This window comes from Alligator sinensis, unplaced genomic scaffold, assembly GCF_000455745.1.
Source record: "Alligator sinensis unplaced genomic scaffold, ASM45574v1 scaffold400_1, whole genome shotgun sequence".
Lineage (NCBI taxonomy): Eukaryota > Metazoa > Chordata > Crocodylia > Alligatoridae > Alligator > Alligator sinensis.
Genome location: NW_005841897.1, coordinates 1,986,396 through 2,012,398, shown reverse-complemented (window position 1 = coordinate 2,012,398; position 26,003 = coordinate 1,986,396). Strand labels below are relative to the sequence as shown.

Genomic DNA, 26,003 nt, shown 5'->3' with positions numbered 1-26,003 from the left:
TTTCAGGGTTAGTTTCTCCTTGTCTCTGACTTAAAATGTGCTAATTTTGATGGCTAGATATCATATGACTCAGCCAAGCTTGTTATATACAGGCTCTGTTCTGCACCCTTGCTCCCAGTTTACTCAGGTGAGTAGTCCTGTTGGCTCAAACGGCATTTTATAGATTTTATAATTCCACACAGAATTAGTCACCCCAGGGGCCAAACCCTTCTAAACTCTTAATGCAGCAGTTAAGCAGTGCAAAGGGCATCACTTGCCATGGGTCTTTCCTCTGCCTGCAGATCTGCTGGAAAGGAATGTGACTCTGAGTAATTTCCATAACAGCATATGGGAAAAATAACTCATTAGGGCTCCTGCAGATAGTTTATCTTGTGGTCACCTCTGCAGAGGGGCCCCCCTGCTCCAGGGCTCCAGATTGTGCTGATGCAGCATGAGATTGGCTTTGGCATTGTTAGAGCACCTGTGTTAGCTTTAAGCCTATTCAGGTTTAAAGGGGGTGGCAAGGAATTGCTGCTTTCTCTCAGACAAGACTTGGCTGCTGATTTTTTCCCTACTGATGATCCCCCTTGACCTTCTAGTTCAGTGACTAAGCAAATAACCAGACATGGAGGACAGAGGCAACCTCTTTCTAAACCGTTTCCAATATAAAAGGGGTTTTGTTTAAATGAGCCCATTGGCAGAGGGGACCTGTGACAGGTCTTTCATGCCCGCACGCTCTGTGCACGCAGAAGTGGTGACCCTGAGGATAAGAGGGAGGAAATACCAGCTGCTTTTAAGTTGTCAAAGATACACTAGCAATGCCCAGATCTGGGAGAAGGGGGAATGCAAGGGAGCGTTTGGCCCAGGTTGTGCTTAGGATCTCTGAGCATCTGTTTTGGCTAAAGCTAATAAAGGTGATGTTGACACTCGGATTCGTAATTAAGTTGATAAGCTCTTGAATGGGGTTATTTAAAGGTTGCCAGTTCAGATAGGCTGGGAGTCAAGGGCCTCCTGGTTTCAGTGGGTGTGCATGATGTAGCAAAGGGGGGGGTGCTCCCTGCTCTAAAGTACCTACCATTTTGATTGTGCAACAGGTGTGTGAAATACCATATCTTCTCGCATATGACACATGCCCTTTCCCACAAATCACCTGCTGGAAATTGAAGTGTGCACTGTTTGCGAGAAACACAGTAAGGGCAATTTCTGCTAGAAACTGCAGAAGCAAAAGGAAAATCTGCATGAGACTTGCAGGAAGCAGAACAGTGGGAAGACTTAGCTCCCTGGCTACTGTTGCTTGGTTGCTTGCTACAAGGAAAGAGTTTTTTTTTCTTCTTTCTGCCTTTCAAAAAGCAAGGTGGGTTATCTTATTCCAGGGCATGTAGTATGTGAGAAAACATGGTGAATAGCAGTGACTGGGCCTGCTTTTACCTAGTCCTCTGTGCCCACAAAAATGCTCCTTTCCTGCCTAACCACCCCATGGCAGTTGGCCACTACTGAGTTTGCAGGGCAATATATGTCTTTGAGTGCATTGTACTAGGCAGCGAGAAACATTAAGGCTTAGTATGACTTAGCACAAACCTGCACATCATCTCCTGATTAGCGACCATCATGGTAGAAGAGAAACTGGTCGCTCACATGTTTTAAGTGATCGTTCCAAGCTTTTGGTTTCTAACCCATGGCATTTCATGATGGCTGGAAAGCGCTTTCTACAGAATTAGGCCTAGAAAACTTCAAGTAGAAAGTTAGAAACAGGACTGCTCAGAGCAGTGGCTCATGTATCATGAATGATCTATCACCTCTCTCTGCCTAGGAACGTGCGCCTGAGGTAGGGACTTTCTCTAAATGAACCCCTGACCTACCACTGTTGTTGGTGAGGTTTTGAAGTGGTGATCTGGAGGGTTCCTTTAGTTAATAATTGCCTGCGAACACAGGACAAGACTCAGTAGCCTAGAAGGCTCTTCCAGCCCTGTATTCTTACAGGTCAATGATGTAGTCCCTGCCCCAAAGCATTTTATTGTTCACTCTTGCACAGCAGTTTGAAAGGAAGGAACCTTTGCTGGCTTCGGGTCCTGGACTAGAACTGGAATGACTTGGGTATTCTGTTCTCGGCTCTCGCACCCTTCGGATAATGGTTTTCGTCTCTTTGTGCTTGTGTTTCTCCTCGGTAAGAGATCTCCTGATGTGCGATTGTTGCAAGGACCAATTCATGAATGCTTGTGAGATGCTTGGATACCACAGGCATATTGGATTAAGGATTCTCCCATGGGCGAGAGGAACAGAAGCTTCAAAATTCGGATCAGAAATTTGAAATTGGCAGTAGTTTGGGCTTGACTTACTGTGAACATGCCAATATTGTATAACACCTGTCCATCTCATGCTCTTGGGGGGCCCTGGATCAAGGCTTTCAGTTCAGGCACTTTTTTGAGCACCAAGTCTGGGTTCCCTACATATCCTTCCTTGAGGAAAAGAGGCTAATTTCCCTCTTTTTCCAGCAGTCTTTCTCTGCCATTGGTGACATGCCTACAAGACAGCACCCTGAAGCCACAGAACCATAGTATCCCTTTGGGTCCCTCAGTCTAATGGGAGGGATACAAGAGTGCGACTTTTGGGAACCTCCATCCAAAGGGAAAAGCTTTCCCTATGCAGAGGTATAGGCCATCGTGGGAGTTTGATATTGATGCTCTTCTCTATTTTGCGGACTGTGCTGACATCTGCTGGATGCTAATGAATCTGAAGACCTTGTAAACTGAGCCATGTGACTCCCTGAAAGCGATGATCTCTTAGCCTGCAGGGCCTTGAAACATGATGGAGAAGGGCTCTGAACCAGGAAGCAAGGCTTATAAGAAACTCTCCTGTAGAACAGGAACATGCCTACCCCTAGCAGAGTCAAACTTTCGGGCTTGCTGCCATTTTCTAGTGCTCCATTTAAGCAACATTGGCATCCATGCATCTTTCATCGAAACAATGAGTTCCGTTCTCTAAGAAGACTGCAGCCGGAAACTCTCTCCTAAGGATATTTGTGGGCCCTGCTCTTCATCTGTATGTGCATGGGGGTAACTGTTCCCTCACTCCTGTGTGTAGGAATGGTAAAAACATTCCCATCTATTCCCGCTGCCCCCTGTAGCTTCAGCCATGCTGCTTAATGGAAGCCCAAAGGGGAGATGTCATGGGAGACCATGTCAAGATTAAAATGCTGAATGGGACTGTAGCCAGAAAAAGAGTTGGAATGTCTCCGATTCCCATCACATCATTGGTTGTGTCATTTCCACCGTCTGTGACCACAAAGAAATTGAACTAAAGCATCTCGCCTTGTTTACAAAAAATTTGAGCCAAAGCTCGTGGAAGTCGGAGGTAAAATTTTAATCAAATTTGGAGGCTTTGGATCAGAAATATTTCAATTTGAGACAACCTAGTGGGCTGGGGTAAAACAAGTTTAACGCAAGAAGCAGAGTACTACTGCTGTCTGAGGGTATGGGGGTGCTTTTTTAAACGAGGAAAGCAAATTAAGGATGATACCAATAAGGCATAGACAGTAACAGCCATTGGAGAGTTTATGGCTTAGCTCATCTAAGTAATGGCATTAACTAATGGTTAGAAGAGTAATGGTGTTGACCCCACTGGCCTGGCCAAGTTCCAATTCAGGAAAGTAAAGTCTGCTTTCCAAAATTTGCTATTTCAAATGGACACGCTTCCATTATGATCAGAGGTCTAGGAAATATGACCTCTGAGGGCACACAAAGAGTTGGGTTTTGTTTAGTCTAGAGAAGAGGAGATTAAGAGGAAATGTGATAATAGTCTTCAAATATGTAAAAGGTTACTGTAAAAGAGGAGGTTAAACTATTCTCCTTGTCCGCTGGGTGAGAAGTAATGGGCTTAAATTGCAGCACAGGAGATTTAGATTAGACGTTAGGAAAAACTTTCCAGCCATATGTAAGCACTGGAACAGATTACTGAGGGCGGTTGTCATTGGAGGGGTTTAAGAAGAGGTTAAACTAACTGCTGTCAGGGGTGGTTTGGGTAGAGTTGATCCTGCCTTGGGGCCCTGGGGATGAGCTAGATGACCTCTCGAGACCCCTTCCCTCTTTATTTTCTATGGTTTGCCGCTTATCTAATGCTGCTGTTTCATGCTACAGAGCTGCAGTAGGGGGAGATGTTTCATGCCAAAAATGCTTTTGGGGCAAATCACACCAGTTTAAAAGAGGAGTACAGACTGGGCAGGATGCCTTGAACCCAGTACGAGTGTCCTAAAGAAGAAATTGCAAGCACTTGGTTATCTTACACATGATATACAGTTTGGATTGCGAAGCTCCTTCCCATGAGATCTCATTACAGCCAAGAGCTCTGCAGCATTAAGCAAGGGCTGGGTGTTTTTGACAAAAAAACCCCCAGCATATTCCTTTAAAAAATATACTCTTAACCAGTCTCTGGATCCTGAGGCTGGCAGGGGACTTTCCCTAGGGAGAAGTGAGATCAAAGTTTCCTACTGCTTCCTGTGCAGTTTGCCAGTAGTGGCCCCAGTGAGCAGCCGCGTACTGGACTGGGGGAAGGCTGGTCTGATCTGCTCTGGCAGGTCCTGTTTGTAAATGAGGATTTAAATCAGTGGATCTGTATTTACAGTCTCTCTCAGTGATGTGCCTGAGAAACATGGAGGTTACTGCAGGCCTGTGCCTTCACCTTTGCTCAAAGACGGATGCTGAGTTCAGATGCAAACTCCTCTCCCCCTTTCCTTTTGTAACAAGGGGCAAGGAAGGATGATCAGATGATGATGGCAGCTGCTGGGAAGCGGAGCCCTGGGTTTTCCCTCCCAACTCCCTAACCTTAGGAAAGCCTCTTCACTGCCCTGCTCCCCTCCCAATCTTAGGCTTAATTTCTGTTAGTCTCCTACTCCCCCTCTTGCCTCCGAGCAGACTGCATCTCTTGGGAGCCTTTCCCTGGGTGGGTGGGCTCTCTAGCTAGACCAGACAGGCGGGTAGGAGCTCCTAGTGCCCTGTTTGAAGGCTCCTAGTGGGATTTTCCCCTTTGTTCTCACCTCAGCAGAGCCGGGGGGTGGGGGGGCCCAGGCGGGACTGGATTTTCCTAGTGCAGAGGAGAGGAGCTGCCTTCCTGATACCATCAGCCCTTCCCCTAGCTCAGAGGCTGTCCCCTTCCAGATGTTGGGTGTCCCCTTCCAGGCATTGTGTGTCCCCTTCCAGATGTTACATACCCCCTTCCAGGCATTGTGTACCCCCTTCCAGATGTTGGGTGTCCCTTTCCAGATGTTGCATACCCCCTTCCAGGCATTGGGTGTCCCCTTCCAGGCATTGTATACCCCCTTCCAGATGTTGGGTGTCCCTTTCCAGATGTTGCATACCCCCTTCCAGGCACTGGGTGTCCCCTTCCAGGCGCTGCATACCTCTAGATGTTGGGTGTCCCCTTCCAGAGGTACCAGCTGCCCACCTGCCCCTCCCACCATACTCTTTATATGTTAACCCCTTAAATAACAATGATTGTTATAATGGAGGATGATAATGGCCACTACACAGTGTGTCCCCCGCGGCCCCAGTACGCCGCGGGGGACACACGTGTGTACCTCAGGGGTGCCTACCACATTTCGGGAGCCCTGCTCCATGCTCCTGTCGCCCTCCAGCGCTGCCAACCCCCTCATCCTGGCTGCCCTCGTGCAGGCAGTGCTCGATGTCGCGGCTCCCCCCCGCGCTGCCATGCTGGGGAAGGGGGGACTACTTCTCGAAGCGCGTTGCGCCGCGGAAGGCCCTGGGGAGGGGCGGTGCTTCGTCCCTGCCTAGCAACGCCGAACGCTGCGCTGTCACAATCGGCACCCGGTGATGTAAACAAAGGCACATGGGCAGCCGCTGCGGCCAATCGGGCGGCGGGGGGCCCGCGGTGCGACCAATGGGAAGGCGGGGGTGGTGCCAGTGGGTGGCTCTGGCCGGGCATGGCCGTGGGCAGGGGCAGTAGCGGGCAGGATCCGCCCCGCGGGGCATAGAGGGAGCAGGGGCGTCCCCTGGCCTCCATGGAGCCGGGCTGGGTCCAGGGTTCTCCGCAAATGCTGTAGCCACCTGGGGGGAGCTCAGCGCCTGGCAGAGGGGCCGAGACCCTGTCCGAGCCCTCCGTCCACCTGCGCGAGACCCCCGGTTCTGCGTTTCCCGTGAGACAGCGACGCAGTCCGGGGACAGGCGATGGCGCAGATCAGCTTGTCCAAACTGGCCGACCTCTCCATTGGGACCCCGGAAACCGGACACGTCAATTTTACCGCCCTTCACACCTTGCTCCACGCCATCATCAAGCACCTCAACCTCCAGGACCTGCAAACGGAGATGCGGGAGGAGCCCGCGCCTCCGCCGGACAAGGGCCAACCGCGCCAGGCAGCGCCGCTCTACGCCGACCTGGAGAAGAAAGTGGCTGGGGTAGAGGCTCAGGTGCAAGACGTGGTGGGCCAGCTTCAGGGGCTGGAGAAGCAGCTGTCTGCCCTGGAGAAACTCCCGTCCGGGTTAGACCTGCTGGAGAGGGCCAAGAGCGGCGCCCAGAACGGGTCTGCGGTGGCCGACATGTGGCAAATGATGCAGATGAGGAAGAGGATCGAAGCGAACGAGAACGGCATCTCCAAGGTAAATCTTCCCGTGCCCTGCGCCAGCCCGCGTGTCTCGTGGTGAGGGCAGAGGAGCAGCAGGCGCCTGCTAGGATCGCAACGCTGACTGGGCAAGTCACTTGGCAGCTTTGTGTCGAATTGGGATAGCAGCATCCCCTGGTCTAAGGGATTAGAGAGCGGGAGGAAAAGTATTAGAGAGCCAGCCTGCTCGTGTTTCATGGGTCACTCGGCACCTTAGTACGTGTGTGTTGTGTCTGTGTACGCTGTTAGTGCTGTTCTGTTTTACTCTATAATTCCCGACGTTCGTCATTTCTAATGATAAGCATCGGGACTCCAGATTCATCTTAAGTGAAGTACAGTCTTAAGTGAAGGCGGTTCAATTCTATTAATGAAGGAAGAACACACCTGGAAGCCAGTCAGCTTAGGACAGCTGTTGAATCAGTAATGATGAGAGCTAAACTCCAAGGGGAAATAGTTTCTGAAAACCCAGAACCAGTTGCCTGTTCCCCGGTCTGCGTTCCCACCGCCTGGTGTACTGGGGAGTGGTGGGGTTTGGTGCGTGCTGTACTTCCAAGGCTGTATCAGAGGTGGGGGAAACGCAACTGGGTGTCGCACAGCTCTCCTTACAACTGTGACTTGTGGCATGAATTTTACAAGAGCTGCTCTGCACTGATTAATCTGAAGCCGCAAGAGAAATAAATTCTGGATTGCTGTTACCCATTTAGTTAAAGTGATGGATAGATGAGGAACCTCCCACCCTGACCCTCCCTAACGCAGTCCATGTTGTTAACTACGGGTGGATCCTTGTCTTCATTCATCTTGTCTTCGGTCTAGAGAAAGCGGAGCCTGCATTATTCTCCCTGGGTTTTCATTCTTCTTTGTAAACAATCTTTGTCGACATCCATTAGGCAGCGCTGAAAACTGAGCTAATGCTGAATTGCAAATTGTCCTCTGTTTTTGGCATGGGGAAGCATGGCTTTCTGGGTTTGCTCGGTTTCCAGCTCTACCCCATCCCTCCGATGTGACTTCTACAATAGTCGGGCCCTTGATGTTTATTCCCGGATCACCTGCAGCTCCTGTTCCTTGAGAGAGGCGTTATTTTGGATCTCTGAAAATCCAGCCTGTAAGCGCTGTCTGCCTTTGTTTCCCCCATTTGTAATGTGTGAATGATGCCACTAGTCTAGTTCGTAAGTTGTTGGGAAGCAGCTTAATTAATGTAATCAAGTGCTTCAGAATCTTTCTACTCCATGCTTCTCCGCCTCTTGAAGGCTCAGGTCAAGCATAGTACCTGTTCTTAACTTGCTGCGGGAAATCCCATGTATCTGTGTCCATGAAGCCAGTTTTCCTAAGGTGCACCCCAGGAGTACTGCTCTTCTGGTGTGGTTCAGTACCCACCAAGGTGTAGCAGCTTTAAGCCCACTTTATGGAAATGGGAGCCCCCTTCCTAGCCTGCTTTGAGGGCCTTATGGCTAAGGGCAAGCAAAACTCGGGGGCATCTGAACCCCAAGCCTCCAGGCTTGGGCCTGTGAGTAGGATGCCCGCTGAAGGATTTGGAAACATCTGAAGCTGCAGGTGTGGGTGATGTTTGCCGGTAGTAGGGCCACACATGGTTCTGGACTGGCTCACAGATTTGGAATTTGATTTGGCTGATTTGGCTTGGAGCACAGATATATTTAATTTAAAAACAAATTTTACTCCAGGTCTCCAATTGCATTGGCCTGGATCTCTCTGAGGGGTCCAACCTGCAATCTCCATTGAAATCAGCAGTGGATTTACAATAAAATCCACAGCAGATAGTATTGCCATCTCTCTTCCCATTTTGTAGCACCTGTGTCATATGTTATGTCCAGGTCCACATGGGCAAGGTAAGAATATTGCCACCTGCCTCTCTTCATAGTTTCATAGTTGTTAGGGGGCTGGAAGAGACCTTACAGATCATCAGGATCTAAAATTTTTTAGGCCCCCCTGCATCCGGCCCCCAGGCCACATTTTTCCCACCCCTGCTCAAGCACCGTACTTGAAGGGCTCAGGGTGGTGCTCCTCAGTGAGGCCCTCTCTTCTCCCAAATATTTCTCAGGCAGTTGAGATAATTAGATGTTAACAAATGGCAGCCCAAGGTGTCAGGTTCCCTCCTCCCACTTCCTGCAGCCTCTCTTGATCAGGCTCTGGGTGCTGTTCGCCCAGTGGTCTCGTTTCACACGCTCAGCAGGAGACAATTATTGTCCCTGCCGCAGCTCCCAGCACTGTCGAGGGTTCACGCCGCCTGTGTCGGGGCTGGGATGGGGGCTCCACACTGTTTCATAGTCTCATAGTAGCTAGGGTCAGGAGGGACCTGAACAGATCATCTAGCCTGACCCCCAGTTATTACTGGGGATCCTGCGTCTCCCTCAAATTCTCTTCCTCCTTCCTCCAGCTCTGACTGGATGGTGGATTTTTCTTTTCCTTTTGCCTTCCACGTGGTGTTTGGAAAGCAGGAGAAGGCCCTTGTCACTGGGTCTTTTTCCTCCTCTGTCTTCCCTCTGCTAATTCTGCCTCCGATCACAGCCTCAAACGGTGCAGCCCCCGCTCCCACGATGCACGCCCCACTCCTCCATCCTGTGCTCCATAACTGGGGTCTGCAACCCTGATGCTATATATTGGGAAATCTCCCTGCCTCCCAACTAGCTGTGGCTTGAAGTCTCCAAGCCCAGCTCAGAGAGGAGGGACTATACCCCTTGGCTCAGCAGGGACTATACTGTTTTTCTTAGCTCCTGCACTGGCTCCAAGGAGAGAGCATCTTCAAGGAGATAGCAGTAAAAAACCCTGTTCTCTGTTCCTTGGCCACACAAAACCCATAGCTCATTTTTTAGATGCCTCTAATATTTGTGTGACCTGAGCCTAGCAGCCATTCACTGCTGGAGGAAGATCTGGATGCTCCCTCTTGGCTGGAACCTGTTCCTGTGTAGAGGGCTGTGCTTGGGCATTGCTTATGGGTAGTGATGGGCACCACCCTGAGCCCTTCCAGCAAGTATAAGGTCACCCTCAGTTTGCTCAGGAAACAGCTGGTTGAAGTTAGCAGCCACTGACACCTGGATCATCTGCTTCAGGACTGCAGCTTCTGGAGCAGACCGTGGCATGGAGGCCAGTGGGCATGGATCTGATATGCACACAGGAGCCATGGGTCTGAAGTCAGCTGGCTGCCCCTAAAATGATGCCCAGAGGTGAAAGGGAGCATCGTGCTCAAAGACTTGCTCCATAGGAGCTGCATTGCAGTGGTGCTAGGGGGAACAAGGCAGCCCTAAGACAAAAAAAGCAAATCCCTGGTGAGTTATTCATCCCAGGACATGGCAGGTTTGGAGGAGAGGCACTGTATTTAAGGAGAAATTATCCCTTTTCTGGACCTGACAACAGTTCCCCTTGCATTTTGTATCAGTGCTAAGATTCACGTGACACAGCTATTCCAACCCAATCCCCCAGGCTATAAATGTTTAATTATTTGCTGTTGCTGCCTTTTTTGGGACTTAATGTACAGGCTGGATTAAACATGTCACTACTGTGGCCTGTGGGAGCTGAGCACTGGCTTCTAATTAGCCTTCAGAATGATTTCTGAATGACTCGCTTCATTGTCAGAGAGCTGATTTCCCACCCGTCACTCGGAGCCATGCTGACACCTTATCCTGTCTGAGTATAAGCCTGGGGCAGCCACTGGTTTGAGCCAAGAATGTCGTCTCAGCTAGGAAACAAAGGTCTAATTCTACCATGTGGGCACCCACACTGAAATCAATGGGAGCTGAGAATGCCCCACACCTGGCATGATTGGATCCTATAATGGCTTTGTGGAATGGTTTGATATATGCCGAGTTAATATCAGTGCGATAACCCATGCAAGGTGCCTGGTAATGGGCAACAATAAACCCCTAAGAGAAAAGAAGGCAAAATTTCTGGTCACAAAATTAGAATTTCCCACTGCCTAAGGCCAGCCTGTGAACCCCATGCAATGGGGTGAATTTATCCATGTGCACAACACTGTGAAGCTCTGAGGTCCTATGTTGGCTCTCAGCACAGGGGAAAACTGACCACTTCCCTTAACTAGTCCTCTGAGGAACTGCTCATTTAAGCAGCTACTTAGCCCTTTGCATAGGGGGCTCCCCATATAGCCTGCGGTGAATGTTCCTTTCCAGTTGTGCTTCCCAGTTCTTTCACATAGTTCATTGTTGATGTGGATCTAACACTTGGCCACAGTCATCTTCAGAAGCACTCAGCATGGTGCTCTGAGGCTTAGAACATGTCAGGACACTTGGGTCCCTTTCCTGCCTCTGCCACTGAGTCGTCTTGTGTCCTTGGGCAAGTCATTTTGCCTCCCCTTGCCTCACCTTTCTTGTCTGTAAATGGAGGAGAATCCCTCTCGCACCCCATGAGGATGAGATGATGCCACCTGAGTCCCTGCTCTGAGAAACTTGGTGTGATATAGAAATCAGCATGTCCAATGTAGGACTGGCCAAAGGGGGGATCAATGCTTTACTAGAGACCAGCACACTTTAGCACTCCAAATAGCTTCAAAGGGAATGCCCCTGCAAGCTGGAGTCCCTGCCACCATTGCAGCATCCAGGTGCCAACAGTAAGGCATGCCTGGCTCTTTATAGCCACAGTTGGAGGTGTTGAAATGAGGGCACCCAGTCCTGGCAGGTCTTAGAAATGCCAAGCATAACTGCTCACTGAGAGGAGCTTAGCATACCCAGCTCCCCTATTCAGCCAGTCCCTGAGACCTTCGGAGTGCTTTTCCTAGTGCCAGTGCCTGGTGACAGCAGGTGAATGCTACTGTCCCCCATTTACAGGGTGAAGAAACTGAGGCACAAGACAAGTGAGTGACAGCTGATAGGTCACTTCATGAGACCATGGCACAGACAGGAATAGAGTCCAGATCTGCAGTCTCCCCTGCTCCACCCCTGAGACAAGCCTGCAACAGCAGGTGTTGCCTGTTGAGCCTGGGCCACGGGAATAGGCCAAATCCAGCCCACAAATGGTTAAGTGCACTCATGAGGGGTTGGCACCAGCTCCTGAGCACAACAGTGGAGCTGGATACCAGCACATCTGGACCAGAGGCAGGTTTGTTGTGAGGTCAGGGTGCCAAATGCACATGAAAGAAAATGATCCCAGAGAGAGCAAGGTAGCGCCCAAGCTCTGGCAGGAGAAACCTGCAGAGCCCAAACTAAGCCAGGAAGGCAGGGGGTGAATGAGCAGCGAATGCCTCTGCATTGTGATGTCTTGGCACAGACTTGGGGGCATGTCTGCACTTGATCTCTCCATGCTTTGTTAGGTACCAGTGCACCATGCTGACCTCCTGTGGGCACACATGCTGGAGTGGAGGCCCCCTGCCAGGCACTGCCATTTAACCCCTTTGTTGAGTCTAGGAGGTCCTTGCTCTCCTGCCCAGCAGTGGGAAGCAGCCAGGATTAATGCAGATGTTGTCTGTTATTAGCTGCTATTCTCGTTAGTAGCTTTGCTGAGCACCCTACTGTGTCTGACTCCCCATTGGGAAGGATCACAGAATCGGGGTTCCCAGGGCTCACCTAGTCTAACCTGCAGGATGTCTTGATTATAGAGACTCTGCTGCTTTGCCCTGGTTCAGAAGCCCTTCCACCTCTATAAGCTGGCTCATTGGCAAGTCCCTTGCTCGCCTGTATCATGCCATCTGCACAGCATTGGCAGCTTGTGCCCACCTCGTTGGGTCCATCTCACGGTACTGTCAGTCAGGTGAGTGTTATTTCCCCTCTAAGGAAGCTGAGGCTCAGAGGAGAAGTGACTTGCCTTCAGTCACACAGCCAAGACAGTGGCAGAGCTGGGACTAATGGCTCCCTGCCCTGTACTAGACCTTACTGTGGCATAAGAGGTGTCATAGACTCACACCCCCACCCGCTCCATTTCTGTTGCAGTCCATGTCTCTGTTGCAAGATCTGCTGAACGAGGTCAATGGTGTGAAGATGGCTCAGGCCTACACAGACAACAAGATCAAAAAGATCAAGGAAAAGCTTGGCTGGGTGAGTCGGTGCCCTGCCACACTGAATGGCCAGCCTCCCTCCTGCTGCTCGAGGGGAGAGGTCCCCTTGGTGTCACACAGAGGGGAGCTGAACTGTCCCCTTTCCCCTTAGGAAAGCCAAACACCATCCTGGTCCCTTGAGTCCACCGAGCCCTTGTTCCCTGACACCCCCATGTACCCGTAGGGCACCTGAGGCAGACAATATCACCCTGCTAGGACACTGCTGTCTCCTTAGGGCTCCACCAGGACAGGGCACTGCAGTGTGAGAACCAAGGTGATGGCTCCATCTGACAAGCCGAGGTTGCCAGGGAAAGTAAGGACATTGGGACGAGGCCTGACAGCAGCCCCTCCTCATGTAGAGGACATCATGCAGCACTGCGTAGGGGTGGGAGACAGCCAGTATCCTGCTAACTGCTGAAGAAGCAAGTGCTTCACAGATGGGGTAAGGGAGCCCAGCACTGGACAGCAGACAAAGGACCTGTCCATGCCCCTTTAAAGACTGCAGCAAGGAGCCATCCTTCCATGCCCACAGGGGAGTGAGTCCCCAGGGAGCTTCCTCCTGACTAGTGCTGGCCTTGGGTCTCTGCAGAGAAACGGCTGTTGCCAGGCGGGAGAGAAGCTGAGCCTCGTGATGAAGCCACGGGGATGTGGCAGAGGCTGGCTGTACCCAGCTCACTGCTCACCCCAGCAGGGAATCCCCACCGCGGCCAACTGAGGGGACACTTGCATAATGTGCTGTCTCCCTGTGGGGACACAGCATGCTGCAAGGGCTCGTGGCTTTTTTGCAAGCCTCACAGGGGTTGGCACAGGGAAGGAATAAACATCTCGTTTCCTAGAGCGTGGAGAGAGAGAAGCTGAGGGGCGGCCAGGGCTGAGCCCTTGCTGTGCATTACATGCTCCGTGCCTCTGGCCCAGCTACCAGCTCTGCCCTCATCCCTCTTCCATTGCTGGTGCTAGCCTTTCAGCTCCTTCCTCTCCTATTGGCCTTTTCCTGTTACTCAAACTTCTGAATGAAAGAGATTGGAGTAAAGTTGACTCCAGGCTCCTTTCTCCACCCTTGTGAATAAAAGACCTGTGCTCCACCAGTCCGCCCCCTTTAAATCCATTTCTGACACTCGCTTCTTCCATGCCAAAATCTATGGTGGTGAGCGCCAAAATGATTTGCAAGGAACTTGGTCAAGTTCAGTGATTTAGACATCTGAGGCTGGGCTTGGAGGTTTTTCCTTGGAGACATTTTCCGTGGATTTGGTACCCATTATACATCCCCATCTGTATGCAACACTATGAATTTAAAAGAACTCGTTTAGAGTGGTGGTTTTACTTGCCTGCTGTGTCTTGAAGGGCTGTGACCAAGACCAGAAAAACCTATCCTATGTATAAACATCTCGCCTTGTCCTAGTTTTTAACCCTAACTCACGACTGACTTCAAACTAATACAGCTAACTACCTCTCTCTAGTTTTTAACGCCATTTTAGATAATCAAACCAGAAAGGGACTTAAGAAAACAAAAACCCAATTCAATTATGTTGTTCCCTTCATATGCCTGTAGATGGTTTCACAAGACCTTACTCAATTTTCTGGGACATTTACTGATCCATTTTGCACTTCGTTCACATCATTGGTCTCATTAGTTTTGTTTTCTATTTATAGGCTCATTTCATGTTCAACCCAAAGTTGGTTGTGTTGATGTTTCTAACACCAGGTTACAGAATCATAGGAAAGTAGGGCTAGAAGGGATCTCATGAGGTCATCTAGTCCAGGTATGTTTGAAAGGATACCATCCCCTTGAGCCTATGTTTTTGGCTTCTTTCTGCTATCAAAGCTTACAAATTCACAAGAACTGAAGCATTTAGACTCAAGGAGCACTCCTGTGTGTCTCTTCTTGCTTAGTTGGTAAATCCCTTGGCATACCTGACCCTGAGGCAGTGCATCAGAAACCCAAGTGACACCTCCTGAAGCTGGGCCTAGTGTGCCAGGGACCCAAGTGACACCTCCTGGAGCCTGGGCAGGATTGCCAGAGACCCAGGTGACACCTCCCAGAGCCTTGACTGGTGCACCAGAGACTCATGTGACAGCTCCTGGAGCCTGGCCCAGCGCTTCAGGGACCCAAGTGGACATGCCTGTGCCTCAGACGGCTGCCCCAGCAGGACCTCCAGGAGACTGGACATAGTCAGTTAGGCTCTTTCAAACAACAGTGGAAGCCAAAATGTTTCACAGGCAGGAAAATATGAATGGGAAACCACCACTTGGGAAGTGGACCAACGGAGAGGTGCAGGAGCTGAAACAGCATTTAACTTGGCTTTTAAACAAACCACATTGGAAGCTGAAGATGCTGGTGCAGAGGAGAGAAGAATATAAGCCGCTATGTATATTGTGTATGCAGGCACGTATATGCACAATAGAGCTGAAGTTTTCTCTCTAAATTGGCCATGCCCCTTTTAAAGCATTCCCTCTCCATCTCATACACATACACCCAGTTGCAGAAGGCTGACTAACTTCCCTTTCTTGCCTCCTTTTACAGCTAAATCCCCAGGAAGTTGACAGTCAACTGCAGGTCTGCTTCATGGATCAGAAGAATCTGAATACTGATTTGGTATGTTCCTGGGCAAAAGGCCTTATTTTTTAGTTGCCAGGTCTTTCCCAAGCTCTTTCCTTGACTTTTTTTTCCACTTAATCCTTCCCGGTCTTCCTTGCTTCTCCTCCCTTGTTATGCATCTTATTTTCTCTGGGTCTTCTGACTCAAGGTCAGAATAAGAATCATTAAGGGTCACATCCTGAAAGGTACTTGGCATCTCTGGTGCTTAATGACTTTGATGCCCAGCCTGCCTCAGGGTCAGGTTTTAAGATGATCTGTGCACCTCAAACCACTTGTAATAGGAGTCAAGATTTGGCTAGGTTTCTATAGTGTCCTCCTTCCTAATGATAGAGGAGGAACAACTCCAGGTTGATCCATATGCCTCTCTTGGTTCCCCCCCTGCCACCATGAGATTGTTCAAAGATAGGAAATGTCCCTGCTCCTACGAAAAGGAGTGATGGGGTAGACAGCTCAGGAAGATCTCCTCCATTGTGGAATCAAGGATGCTGTTCCTTTCCTTTTGCCTTTGCCTGGCTCTGTGTTTTCACTGCATCTTTATTGATCAGTCCCAGAATAAGTCTGAAGTTCATTTTATGGAACCTATGTTCCCTGTCTACCTATCATCTAGGGTGATTCCTGACTTACTAGTCTCCAGGAGTCAGTGGAGAAAACAGCAAAGTCCCTTTCTGAGAACAGCAGTAATACAGGACATAGAACCATCCTTATGTACATGTGTTGGTTTTGGTTGTTTTTCTCTAGAAAAGTCTAGAGCAAAGACTGAGCCTCTATCCAAGTCCAGAAGAACTGAGTAACCTGGTGCGATGGGAAATTCTGGAAGACTGCCTCGTGACAAACAAAGGCAAGACCCCACCTTCTGTGAGTGTTTCATTCAGAAGTGGCTGGTGGGGTGAGAATCTATACTTGGCCTGTTTCCCTACTTCCGCAGAGACAACAACTTTAATAGAAGGGGAGGGAAGGGAATATATAAATCAAGGCCTTTCCCTGTCCCCTGGAGGTTTGGTGCTGAAGGATTTGACCCATGTTTGCTGTTGAAAACTTGCTTTCAGGAATGTGTAGCTCCGATGCCATGAATGGTCCTCAGTGATCAGACTGGGATTTGTACTTGAGCAACCTCATAGCTAACAGAGAGTTTGTTTGTTATGGACTGTGCATGGATCTATGCATGTCACAGCTGTCTACGTCCCTAGGGCCACCCGTGAGTTGTTAGGGAAGCCCCATAAGTGGTTAACTTACCACATAACCTTCTACAGCACCATGCAAGTGCCATCGTTATTAATTAACCATCTTGTAGGAGTCACCGTGTCATTAGTGCGCCATGTAGGTAGTCGAACAAAGTTGTATGCCCACAAGCCAGCGTTTGAATGCATGGGTATATTGTAGAGCAGCTATGCAAGGATTGACTGTTTTAGGCAGATTCAGTGGGGGCGTTAGACATAATTATCAGCATTTTAGCAGTTCCAGAAAATAAGTGAAAAACATGTGAAACTGCAAATCCTGAAACACTGATATGGTCTATCAAGCCAAGGAAGCAATTATGGATCTTCTATGCTGGTTGGTATTCAGCCAGATCCTTCACGATCACTCAGATTACCTACTGAGATCCTGCGATGTGCCTCAGGAGGGAAGAGCTGAGAGGGCAAATTGCCCCAAAGGAGTCCAGTAGCCATGGCAGTTCGTTTCAGGACTTGCTTCAGAGCGCTCTGGTTCTAAGAGCCAACAGGAGCCAAAAAAAGCAAAACAAAAAATCAAACAAACCATGAAACCTTTTAGGCAACAAGTTAATTGATCAGTTGGGAGCTTCTGTTCCATGGCTAACCTGCAGTGAAATAATCCTGATAGCCTTTCTGGTGCTGCTGTTTTTTATGTCAAACACTTTATGAAATGAACCTGTATCTTAGAGAGACAGGTGCGTCTACACAAGACGGTAACAGCACAGTAGCCTCATTTTTCAGGGCAAAACCCATGCTAATAAGCTACTGCACAGTATTGTTAGGCTACTGTACAGTTAGCATCACTAAACTGCATGGGTTACTGCAGTGCACCAGTTACTGTGCACTGATTTAGTATTTGGTCATCCAAGGACTAAACTTAATGTACAGTAACTACAGTGTATTATTGAACACACAGATGCACCCACAGAGATCAGCTGTGCTCTTGTTAAGATTGAAAACCCTTTTTTGTATAATAGCTATCTTTTCAAAAGATTTACAGGTATCAAAAGGTATGTGCCTCCTGAAAGTGCTGGTTCAAGATAGTGATCCAAATATAGGCCCAGTACTTGAGTTTGACACACAAACAATGTTTTGCCCTCCCCGCTTTTTCCGCCAAGACCTGGGAATCAAACCCTAACTCTAGTCACATCTAACATGGTCTCAGTCACTCAATCTTTATTCTGTCTAGCACATGGTATCCATTGCCCCTTTGGGGAGGTAAAATGGAAAGTAGTATGCAGATGAGTTTAGCACTCTGCGTGCCCAATTCCCAGGCTCCACACTGTTGGTAATGCCTGAGAGCAGCTGGGAGAGTTTGGAGCCAGTCCATTTTCACATGACCTGGGTGACTTCAGGATACATACTGTGGCCATCAAATTTGAATCATGCCCAGGCAATGTCAGTTTTGGGCTTTAGGCTTAGTCTACATGAGAGTCTTGCTAATGGTTAGCCAGCACTCCCAGCTGTGCCCATGGAAGGAGGATTCTGCTATCAGAGCTGCTGTCATTGCAGGAGGTGGTGTCGTGAAGCCAGCAGAAGAAAACCCTTCTGCCATCACAGGGAACCCCCTCCAGGAAGCTCTACCACCATAGCTCCTCCAACAAAGCTGTGGTGGCAGCAGCCCTACAACATAAACCAGTTCTTGCTCTCTACAGGCACAAATAGCTGCCATCTGCCTCCGTTAGGTTGGGTTTTACTTGAGGGAGATGTAGCTCAGCTATTTTGTATGTTGATGTCTGCCAGAAAGGGGGTAGGGGGGGAGGGCAGAGGTAAGACTAAAGGGGTAGAGGTTTTGGGTGGTGGTAAGGAGATGGAGGCTTATGGAGAAGGGAGAATGAATGGAAGGGTTGAGTGAACCAAGCCAAGAGGAAGGGATAGAGATTGAGGAGGATGAGAAGAAGGGCAGAACACTGAGTTCAGGGATGGGAGCCTGTTGATCAGTCCCACCTCTGTGTACTGGGATCCAGAAGACCCTCAGCCTCTTTGAGGGGGACAGGGTTGAGCTTCTCTCTCTGTATGTGCTGGGATCTGGAGGCCACCATTCCCTATAGGGGTTTTGAAGCTCCTCTCCATTCTGCTGCTCCGCACATTAGTCTCCATTCTGCTGCTCCCCACCTAATGTGTGCACCAGATACCTGTGTCCCTGCCCTTCTGGAAGTGTGAGAGACCTTCTTCCTCTCACCCCACTGTGAGCCAGCCTCTGAGAGAGCCCAGCCCTTCTGGCTACAGAGCTGAGAAATGACCACAGACTTCTACAGCTGCTGTTTCTCTCTCTAATAACAAAAGAATAGCACATGCTCTCGAAGGGGAAGCATGGATGGGCTCGGTCTAGAATGCCCCTGCCCCCACCCCTGCTGCTTGCTCTGTGGCAGTGCCCCCCTGTAAATCATTTTCCTGTTTGCTCTGTTTCCAGGCATCCCAGTCTGTGGAGACCATCATAGGCCAGACTTCTCTGACCAGACACCCAGGTTTAGCCACTGACACCCCTGCCAGGAAAGCCTCCGCCATTGGGGTGGGGGCTTCAGGGAGCCAGGTGGACTCTCTCAGAACTGCAGGGGGTACTTCCAGGATGCAGGCTGGTTCTCCTGGAACCCAAGAGAGCACCCCATCAGTTCCGACCAGGATGGCTGGATCGCGGGGAAGACCTCCCTCTGTGTCGGGAGGGACCTCCGAAACTAGGGCAAGCACCCGCTCTGTGGCAGGAGGGACCACTGGGACCAGAGCAAGCACCCCCTCCATGCCATCAGGGAGCTCTGGGACACGAGCCAGCACCCCCTCAGCACCGCCAGGGACCCCTGACACCAGGGCAAGCACCCCCACCACAGAGATCTCAGGGGCTCAGCCCAGGGCTTCAGAGGCCCAGGCAGGTGGTCAAGGAATCCAGCTAGGTTCCCCTGGTGCTGGGCCCAGTTCCCCAGGGACTCAGACTGGGCCTGCTAGAGTGTCACCTGGGGTTGTGGGGACCCAGGAAGGTGCTCCTGGGATGGATGTTGATGAAGTGTCTCCCAGTGCCTGGCCCAATGCCCCAGGGACACCAATGGGGGCTCCAGGGACTGAGGTGGGACAGCCAGGCACTTGGCTTGGCTCACCAGTCACTCCAGGGATCCAGGCTGGGGCTGTTGCTCCGCCAGTTCAGGTGGATGGTCAGGCAGGGACTCCCAGAGCCAGGCACTGGGCTCCAGGACTTCCAACAGGTGTGCTCGTGACTCAGATGGCTGTTCAAGCAGGGGCTCCCAGCACACCGGGGATCCAGGTGATGCCTTCCAGAGTCGGGCCCAGCATGGCAGGAACCCAGGTGACACCTCCTGAAGCCTGGGCTGGTGCACCAGGGACCCAGGTGACACCTCCTGGAACCTGGGGTGGTGCACTAGAGACCCAGGTGTCACCTCCTGAAGCTGAACCCAGTGCACCAGGGACCCAGGTGACACCTCCTGGAGCCTGGGCCGGTGGACCAGAGACCCAGGTAATGCCTTCCGGAGCCTGGGCCAGTGCATCAGAAACCCAAGTGACACCTCCTGAAGCTGGACCTAGTGTGCCAGGGACCCAAGTGACACCTCCTGGAGCCTGGGCAGGTGTTCCAGAGACCCACATGACACCTCCCAGAGCCTTGACTGGTGCACCAGAGACTCATGTGACATCTCCTGGAGCCTGGCCCAGTGCTTCAGGGACCCCAGTGGACATGCCTGTGCCTCAGACAGCTGCCCCAGCAGGACCTCCAGGAGACTGGACTGGTGCTCCTTCAACTCCATTGGCCATCCCAGGATCCCAGGCTGGGCCTCCTGTAGCCCAGCCCAGCATGCCAGGGCCCCAGGCAGGCTCCCTAGCATCTCCATTGGGCACCTCAGCATTACAGCCTATGGCACCTGCAGCAGCATCCTCCTCTGCCACCCAGCTTGTAGTTCCATCTGGGCCTTATGTCACCCAAACCCCTTTGGCAGCATCTCCTGAGCAGAAGGACAAGCTCGGAGCCACCGTTTCTTTCCTACGTGAGTCCTCTGCATCTAGCAGTACTGCCAGCCGCTACAGCGAAACCATGGAGGCCCTGCGCCAGATGGGGCAGCTGGCCAACCTCTATGCTGCCCTGAAGGAGCAGGTAAACCAGCTGGAAGAAACCAAATGTACCTACTCAGACCTCAACAAGCTGAAGCAGCTCCTCTTGGATGCAGGTAGGGCATTCCCCCGCATCCGGTCCTTTCCTCACAGGCTTCAGACCTTGGGTTGCGATGCAGGCAAATTCCAGGGTGCTCTTCAGGGTCCCAGGTGCCACTTTAGGGAGATCTGGCCTACCTCTCCACACCTACAGGGAGACTGAGAACAGTGTGAATTACCATTGAGTTATGCTGCCAGTAGGTTTCTACTAGATGTACTGGTGAGCAGCACTGTTAATAGCTAAGGGTGGTTGTCCTCCCCCACACTGGATCCAAAGCAGGTGGCCATGCTTAATGCTTGGGGCTGGCTATCCAGTAAGCAAGTACCTCATAGTTTCAGGCCACCACACACTGTAATGGCTTGACTAACCTGAGGGTGATAAATAATCAGCTGTGTGACTCACGCCCTGACTTTCACGGGGGCCTTTGGTTCAGATCACTGTGGGTAGAAGTGGGCTTTCCCTCCTCTTTGGATCATTTTCTCATTCATATCAAAGTATCTCGTGGCATTTCCATGCCATGCCTTGGCATGCCCCAAAGCCATACAAGAGTGCCCCAGTAGGGCTGGGGGGCTGGCTAGGGAGGGGTGCTGGGATGAATTCGATTGCATAGGTGAGCTCACACTGGTTTGGAGGCTATTACTGGGAATCTTCTTGGATGTAGCTGCTTTCAGGGCCTGGCACTGCACTAAGCCATGTAACCAACCCTGCAATATTTCCTTGATGGCATAAAGCCCGGAAGAACGTCCCCAGCCTCCCTGCTGCTGTCCTGGACCAGCTGTCATCCTTGAAAGACATGGCAGAGGACATGAGAAGCACAAAGGAGAAGGTTAGTGGGTGGCATACTGTCTTGGGAGCTAAGCGGGCAGGGTTGAGACAGGTCTGATTATGTAGTCTGTGAAGCTGGGAGGTTGGCATTGGTGAGGCTGTCTTTGTGGTCAAGACTCTGGCATGAGTCTTGGAAAGCAGGAATTTGATTCCAGGCTCTTAACAGATTCTCTTGGGTGAATCACTTCATTCCTTCAATGACATTACCTTTTGTCTGGTCTCCTTAAACTAGAAGCTGTTTAGGGCAGAAACTCATACTATATATCTTCTAAATGCCTACCACAATGGTTTCACGTGCTCAGCTGGCTTCTAGGCACCATATGAATAGAAACAACAATAACAAGCAGTCTGAATGGAGAAAAGCCCTAGAAAAGAAGGGCAAAAGGGTGATATTGGCTTGTGTCTCCCAATCCCTAGGAAAGAGAGGCCCGTCCTCTTCAGAACCCCCAGCCAAACCCACCTGTGCTGCACTGCTTGCCAAGGGTCCTTTTCTACTGCTGAGAGATACTGAATTGTCTTGCCTTTTGTGTTCAGCTTTGAAGGGAGAAGACAACTGGGGCGGGGGCAGGAGTATATGTAGCTTTCTAGCTACAAATATATGAATTGAAGGTCCGATCTTCTGGAGACTTGCTCTAAAATGAGTGTGTTTTATGTTAAGCCATTAAGCTCACCTTAGTCCTTAACACCAGGAGGTCAGTTCTGGTGCAAATCCTTTGAAATGAGTGGAGTAGCAGCTACTTGCACAAGGGTGGCTTCTGGCTCTGGGTGTTTTTGATGGGTAGTTAAACCCAGCACTGCCAGAGGGTGGGTGTCTGCCCACTGGGCAGAGGTCCATGCAAGCAGGCCTATGCCCTGGAGTCCTGACTCTTGACAGCTGTCGTGGTTCTAGATAATCAATCTGCAGAATGTCTTGGAAGGAGTGGAGGCTGCAGGAGCAGGCCAGAGCGCGGAGGAATCCAGTCAGATTAACCTGCAAGTAGCTAAACTCAGGTAAAAGGAAATGACAGCCGGGGATATGTTTCCTTGCCCATTTTCTCCTGTGTAATGGGCTTCACTAGCAGGCCCTGCTGCCCAGGATCTAACAATGGGACTGAGGTCTGGACTCTGATATACACGTAGATGGAGTCCAGGGCCCCAGAGGATGCACCATTTTCTGCTGTGCAGTTGATAACTTATCAACTGCAAACTGTAGTAACTAATTGTCACCCACGTGGTTCATACAAGGCAGTGCCTGCACTGATCTAGGACTGAACTCCTGTTAACTGGTCCTAGCCCAAATGGCCCATGAAGAACAAGGCTGCTGCCTGGTTGCATACCCCATAATCAGTGGTCCATGTCCTAGGGGCTTATGCTGAGCTGAACCACCTAGCGTTAAAGATTGTATGTCCAGGGCTGACCATGCTAACTGGCATACGTCTCCCTTGGCTTGACTTGGAACTGAGTGAGCTTCACCCACCATCCACCCAGAGGCCTGGTACTTCATGGAATTGTCCTGTATTTGGTGACCCACATGCATTCATTCCTGTCCCTGGGTTAATATACTGTCATGAGCAGTCGTGGGTCCCTCTGGGACTGAACAAAGACCTGGACTATAGTAATTTAAAACTGGGCAGTGGTAGCCATAGTAACTGAAGGACCCTAGGCCTGGCTCTGGGTTTGACTAGGTTTTATACAAAGTAAGATGTGCCAGGATGACCTCTGTAGCTAATGTAGCACACCTGGGGGAAGGATACTGGTCAGAGCAAGAAGGCACATTGTTAAGGGTCTGTAAGAGGGCACCAGCACCACAGAGTTGGGGAGGGGGAATCACCAAAACAGGGCAGATAGGGAGAATTTTGTCAGCTAGAAATGGAGGATACACCTGGCGTGGGAGTGGGTTTTGCTAGGCAAGTCAGTCTTTAAAGGTGGAGTCATCTGTTACGTGGTGGGCTGGGGTCTTCCTGGGAGACTTCTGGGAGGTGTCTGGCCAATACAAGACCTCACTCCTTGCCCAGAGCACAGGGGCCTGTCCAGCCAGGCTCTTTCCAGGTGCCCAGAGCTGGCTCTGCATACCCATCCCCAAGAAGCTGGAACAAACCATAGGAATAACTGGATCCCCTGAACTGACCTGAAGTTGGCATGTGATATGTGGGTTTCTAACCCACAGAAGTATCTTCAAGCCACTATAGTAGGGAGGCAAATTCTGCCCTGAAGTTAAAGGGTGGGGACTTTGGGAGAGTTGTACCCAAGCTGCATTTGGTCCTGAGAAGGGTTCATGCCTTCCTGTGCTGTGTACCGCTCCCTGTCCCTGGCTGCTACCAGCCCCACAAGCAGCCTCTTGGCTCAGCGAGTGATCCTTTGTGGTGTTGGCTCTGTGGTCCAGATCGACGGTGAAGAACATAGAGAAGGAGCTGCGGAAGCTGAGAGAGAAGCAGGATCAGGGCAAAGCCAAACTGGAGCAGTCGGTGACCGACACAGCCCTCTGTCTCCAGGACCAGGTCAGGCAAGAGCCAGGGCCACTCGCTGGGTTCCCATTAAACCCCCGCTGCTTGGAGCTGTCTGAATGGTGTTTCTGGGCATTGGTCCCCTTGTGACTCTTCTGAGTTGTTGCTGCTGCCCTTTGTTATACAGTTATTTAGGGCATCAGAATCCTTGCAGGGGTTTTCTACAAGATTTCACCTCTTGAAGCCAGTGTCCTAACTGGGGCATGGCTACCTGGAGCTGGCCTCCCTGACTGCTGTTTCCATCTGTGAGCCTGCTGGGGAAGGACAAGAAGAGGGTGGACTCAGAAAAAACACTTCCTCTGGACCCTTAGGTTCACAGGGGAAGCATGGAGGAGGTGACAACACTCCCCTATCCCATGGGAGACTGCAGATCACAGCCTCCCAAATACCACAGGGATGGCTGTGGGCAGAGCTGTAGGGTCTGAGTGCACGTGGGGTAGATAAGCAGCCTTGTGCCACCAAGGTGTTCCCCCACTGAGGCACTTTGCTAAGGTAGCGTGGTGGGCTCCCAGCCAGTCCGGCTTCTGCAGTGCTTCTAGAGCTCTGCTCTGTGCTGAGCGGCTCGAAGAAGGGACCCTAGTAACAGCTCCTCCAGTGTAACAACCCTGAGGCAAGTAGCTGTGACCCCCACCCCTGGTTTTTAAGGATGTGTCCACACTGTGTGCTTGCTCCCTCTCATATGCTCAAACCCAGATATACAGTGGCAGGGTCGCTCCAGGGATGTCCATCCTGTGACCATCCCTCAAGACCTCTGTCTGCCATTCTTAAGACCTGCTTGAGAGAAGCAATGAGAGACACCCTCAGAACAGCTTCCCCGCAATATTTTTGGGTTTGGCTTGAATGAGCAGGAGTAGATGGGCAGGAGTCTCCCTGCCAGACCATGCCAGGGACACAGCGTAAATGTACCTTGAGAGGAGCGTTGCTTCAGCTGTTCCTGACTGGAAAAGTTAGATCAGACGGTAAAGGCCAAGAATGGCTGAGACTCATCCATGGGTAACATAGGCTGCCTGAGGTGTTGCTTCTGCGCACTGGGGATTTTACCAACGGGTAGTTTTTGTGGCATCATATGGGTCAGGCAAAAGCAGACACTGTCCTTCCCTGGCACTGGTTGGCAGTGCCTGGGCATTAGAGAGTGCTGACAAACCCACCTTCTTCTCTCCCCTGCCTACAGTTAGACAAGCTTAGGTCTGTGATAGAGGGCATGATGGCCTCCTCCTCCACCTTGCTTTCCATGAGCATGCCCGCTGGCCCGGAGACCACCGAGCCAGCACTGCATGCTTCATGCCCAGCCTGCAGCATAGATGTCAGCGAGCAGGTTAGCCATCTGTTCAAACGCTATGAACAGCTCCAGGACTTAATTAACAGCTTCATGAAGCGGCGCACACAGGGCAAGGCATCCAAGAGGCCGCAGCTGAAGAGCCAGGTAAGGCCTGCGGAGGGAAATGCTGGGAGTTATTATACAGGCTTTCAGGAGGGAGCTGGAACCACCAGTCTGTACCGGGTGGAGCCAAAGAGTGTGAGAAAACCACTGCAGCAGGGATCTGAGCAGCAGGATATGCAGATAGCTGTTGGGAGTAGCTGAACCCTGAGGAGGAGGCAATAGGTGGGAGTCATGGTGGTGACCAGCTCTGCCCCTCTGCACCACACAGGAGCAGAGAGCTCCAGGCTTGATGGGCTGCCCTGTAGGATTTCTGGATCCTTGTCTGGTCTTGAGTCACTCCTGCTGGGTGGCCCTGTGGATGGATGCCCTGATCCTGGGTTTGGCGGTCACAAATCAGAGTGAGCCTGGTGCTTTGTGGCCTGGGTGGAGCCAGCGCTGTGTTCAGTGACCCTGGTCAGCACTGCCCACGGTACCAGACCTGTGTAGATTGGGTACTGGTAGGGTTGGCTGAAGAGAAGTTCTGGAAGCCAGGATAGGTGCATTGGCAGAGCCATGCACGGGGATCTTGAAGTATGCTGCATGTCCTGATCAGCAGAGCTATATCTGTGGGGCAGCTGCCCATTTCCTGTTGGGCACAGGCTCCAGGAGCTTTGGGGGAACCAACGTGGCACTCTGTTGATCCAAGCTCACGTTCTCTGAAATGTTTAAGGAGAAGAAAGAGCATAACAGAGTTGGAAGGGTCCTCCTGTCCAATCCCCTGCATTGATGCAGGATGC

At 51.0% G+C, this 26,003-nt stretch overlaps 1 protein-coding gene and 1 long non-coding RNA gene across 4 annotated transcripts in view; one reads left to right on the top strand and one right to left on the bottom strand.

The window, feature by feature from the left end:
- The first annotated feature begins 5,941 nt into the window (after positions 1 to 5,941).
- QRICH2 (glutamine rich 2) overlaps positions 5,942 to 26,003 on the top strand; it is a 43,527-nt gene continuing 23,465 nt past the window's right edge. Inside the window, exons 1-9 of the mRNA XM_025197479.1 lie at positions 5,942 to 6,584; positions 12,478 to 12,582; positions 15,103 to 15,174; positions 15,916 to 16,032; positions 18,802 to 20,554; positions 21,270 to 21,364; positions 22,253 to 22,353; positions 23,726 to 23,840; positions 25,018 to 25,269. Coding sequence (XP_025053264.1) covers positions 6,156 to 6,584; positions 12,478 to 12,582; positions 15,103 to 15,174; positions 15,916 to 16,032; positions 18,802 to 20,554; positions 21,270 to 21,364; positions 22,253 to 22,353; positions 23,726 to 23,840; positions 25,018 to 25,269 — 3,039 coding nt within the window. The 5' untranslated portion in view covers positions 5,942 to 6,155. The remainder of the gene's footprint in view (positions 6,585 to 12,477; positions 12,583 to 15,102; positions 15,175 to 15,915; positions 16,033 to 18,801; positions 20,555 to 21,269; positions 21,365 to 22,252; positions 22,354 to 23,725; positions 23,841 to 25,017; positions 25,270 to 26,003) is intronic.
- On the bottom strand, positions 16,543 to 25,040 carry LOC112549338. Of its 3 annotated transcripts, XR_003092742.1 has the most exons (5): positions 24,753 to 25,040; positions 23,471 to 23,762; positions 22,035 to 22,333; positions 20,511 to 20,696; positions 16,543 to 16,883 (listed from the first exon to the last, which is right to left on the bottom strand). It is a non-coding gene; the product is annotated as an uncharacterized LOC112549338 (long non-coding RNA). The 3 variants fall into 3 exon arrangements; XR_003092740.1 differs by lacking the exon at positions 24,753 to 25,040 and having other exon boundaries at positions 23,471 to 23,861; XR_003092741.1 differs by lacking the exon at positions 24,753 to 25,040 and having other exon boundaries at positions 20,515 to 20,696; positions 23,471 to 23,861.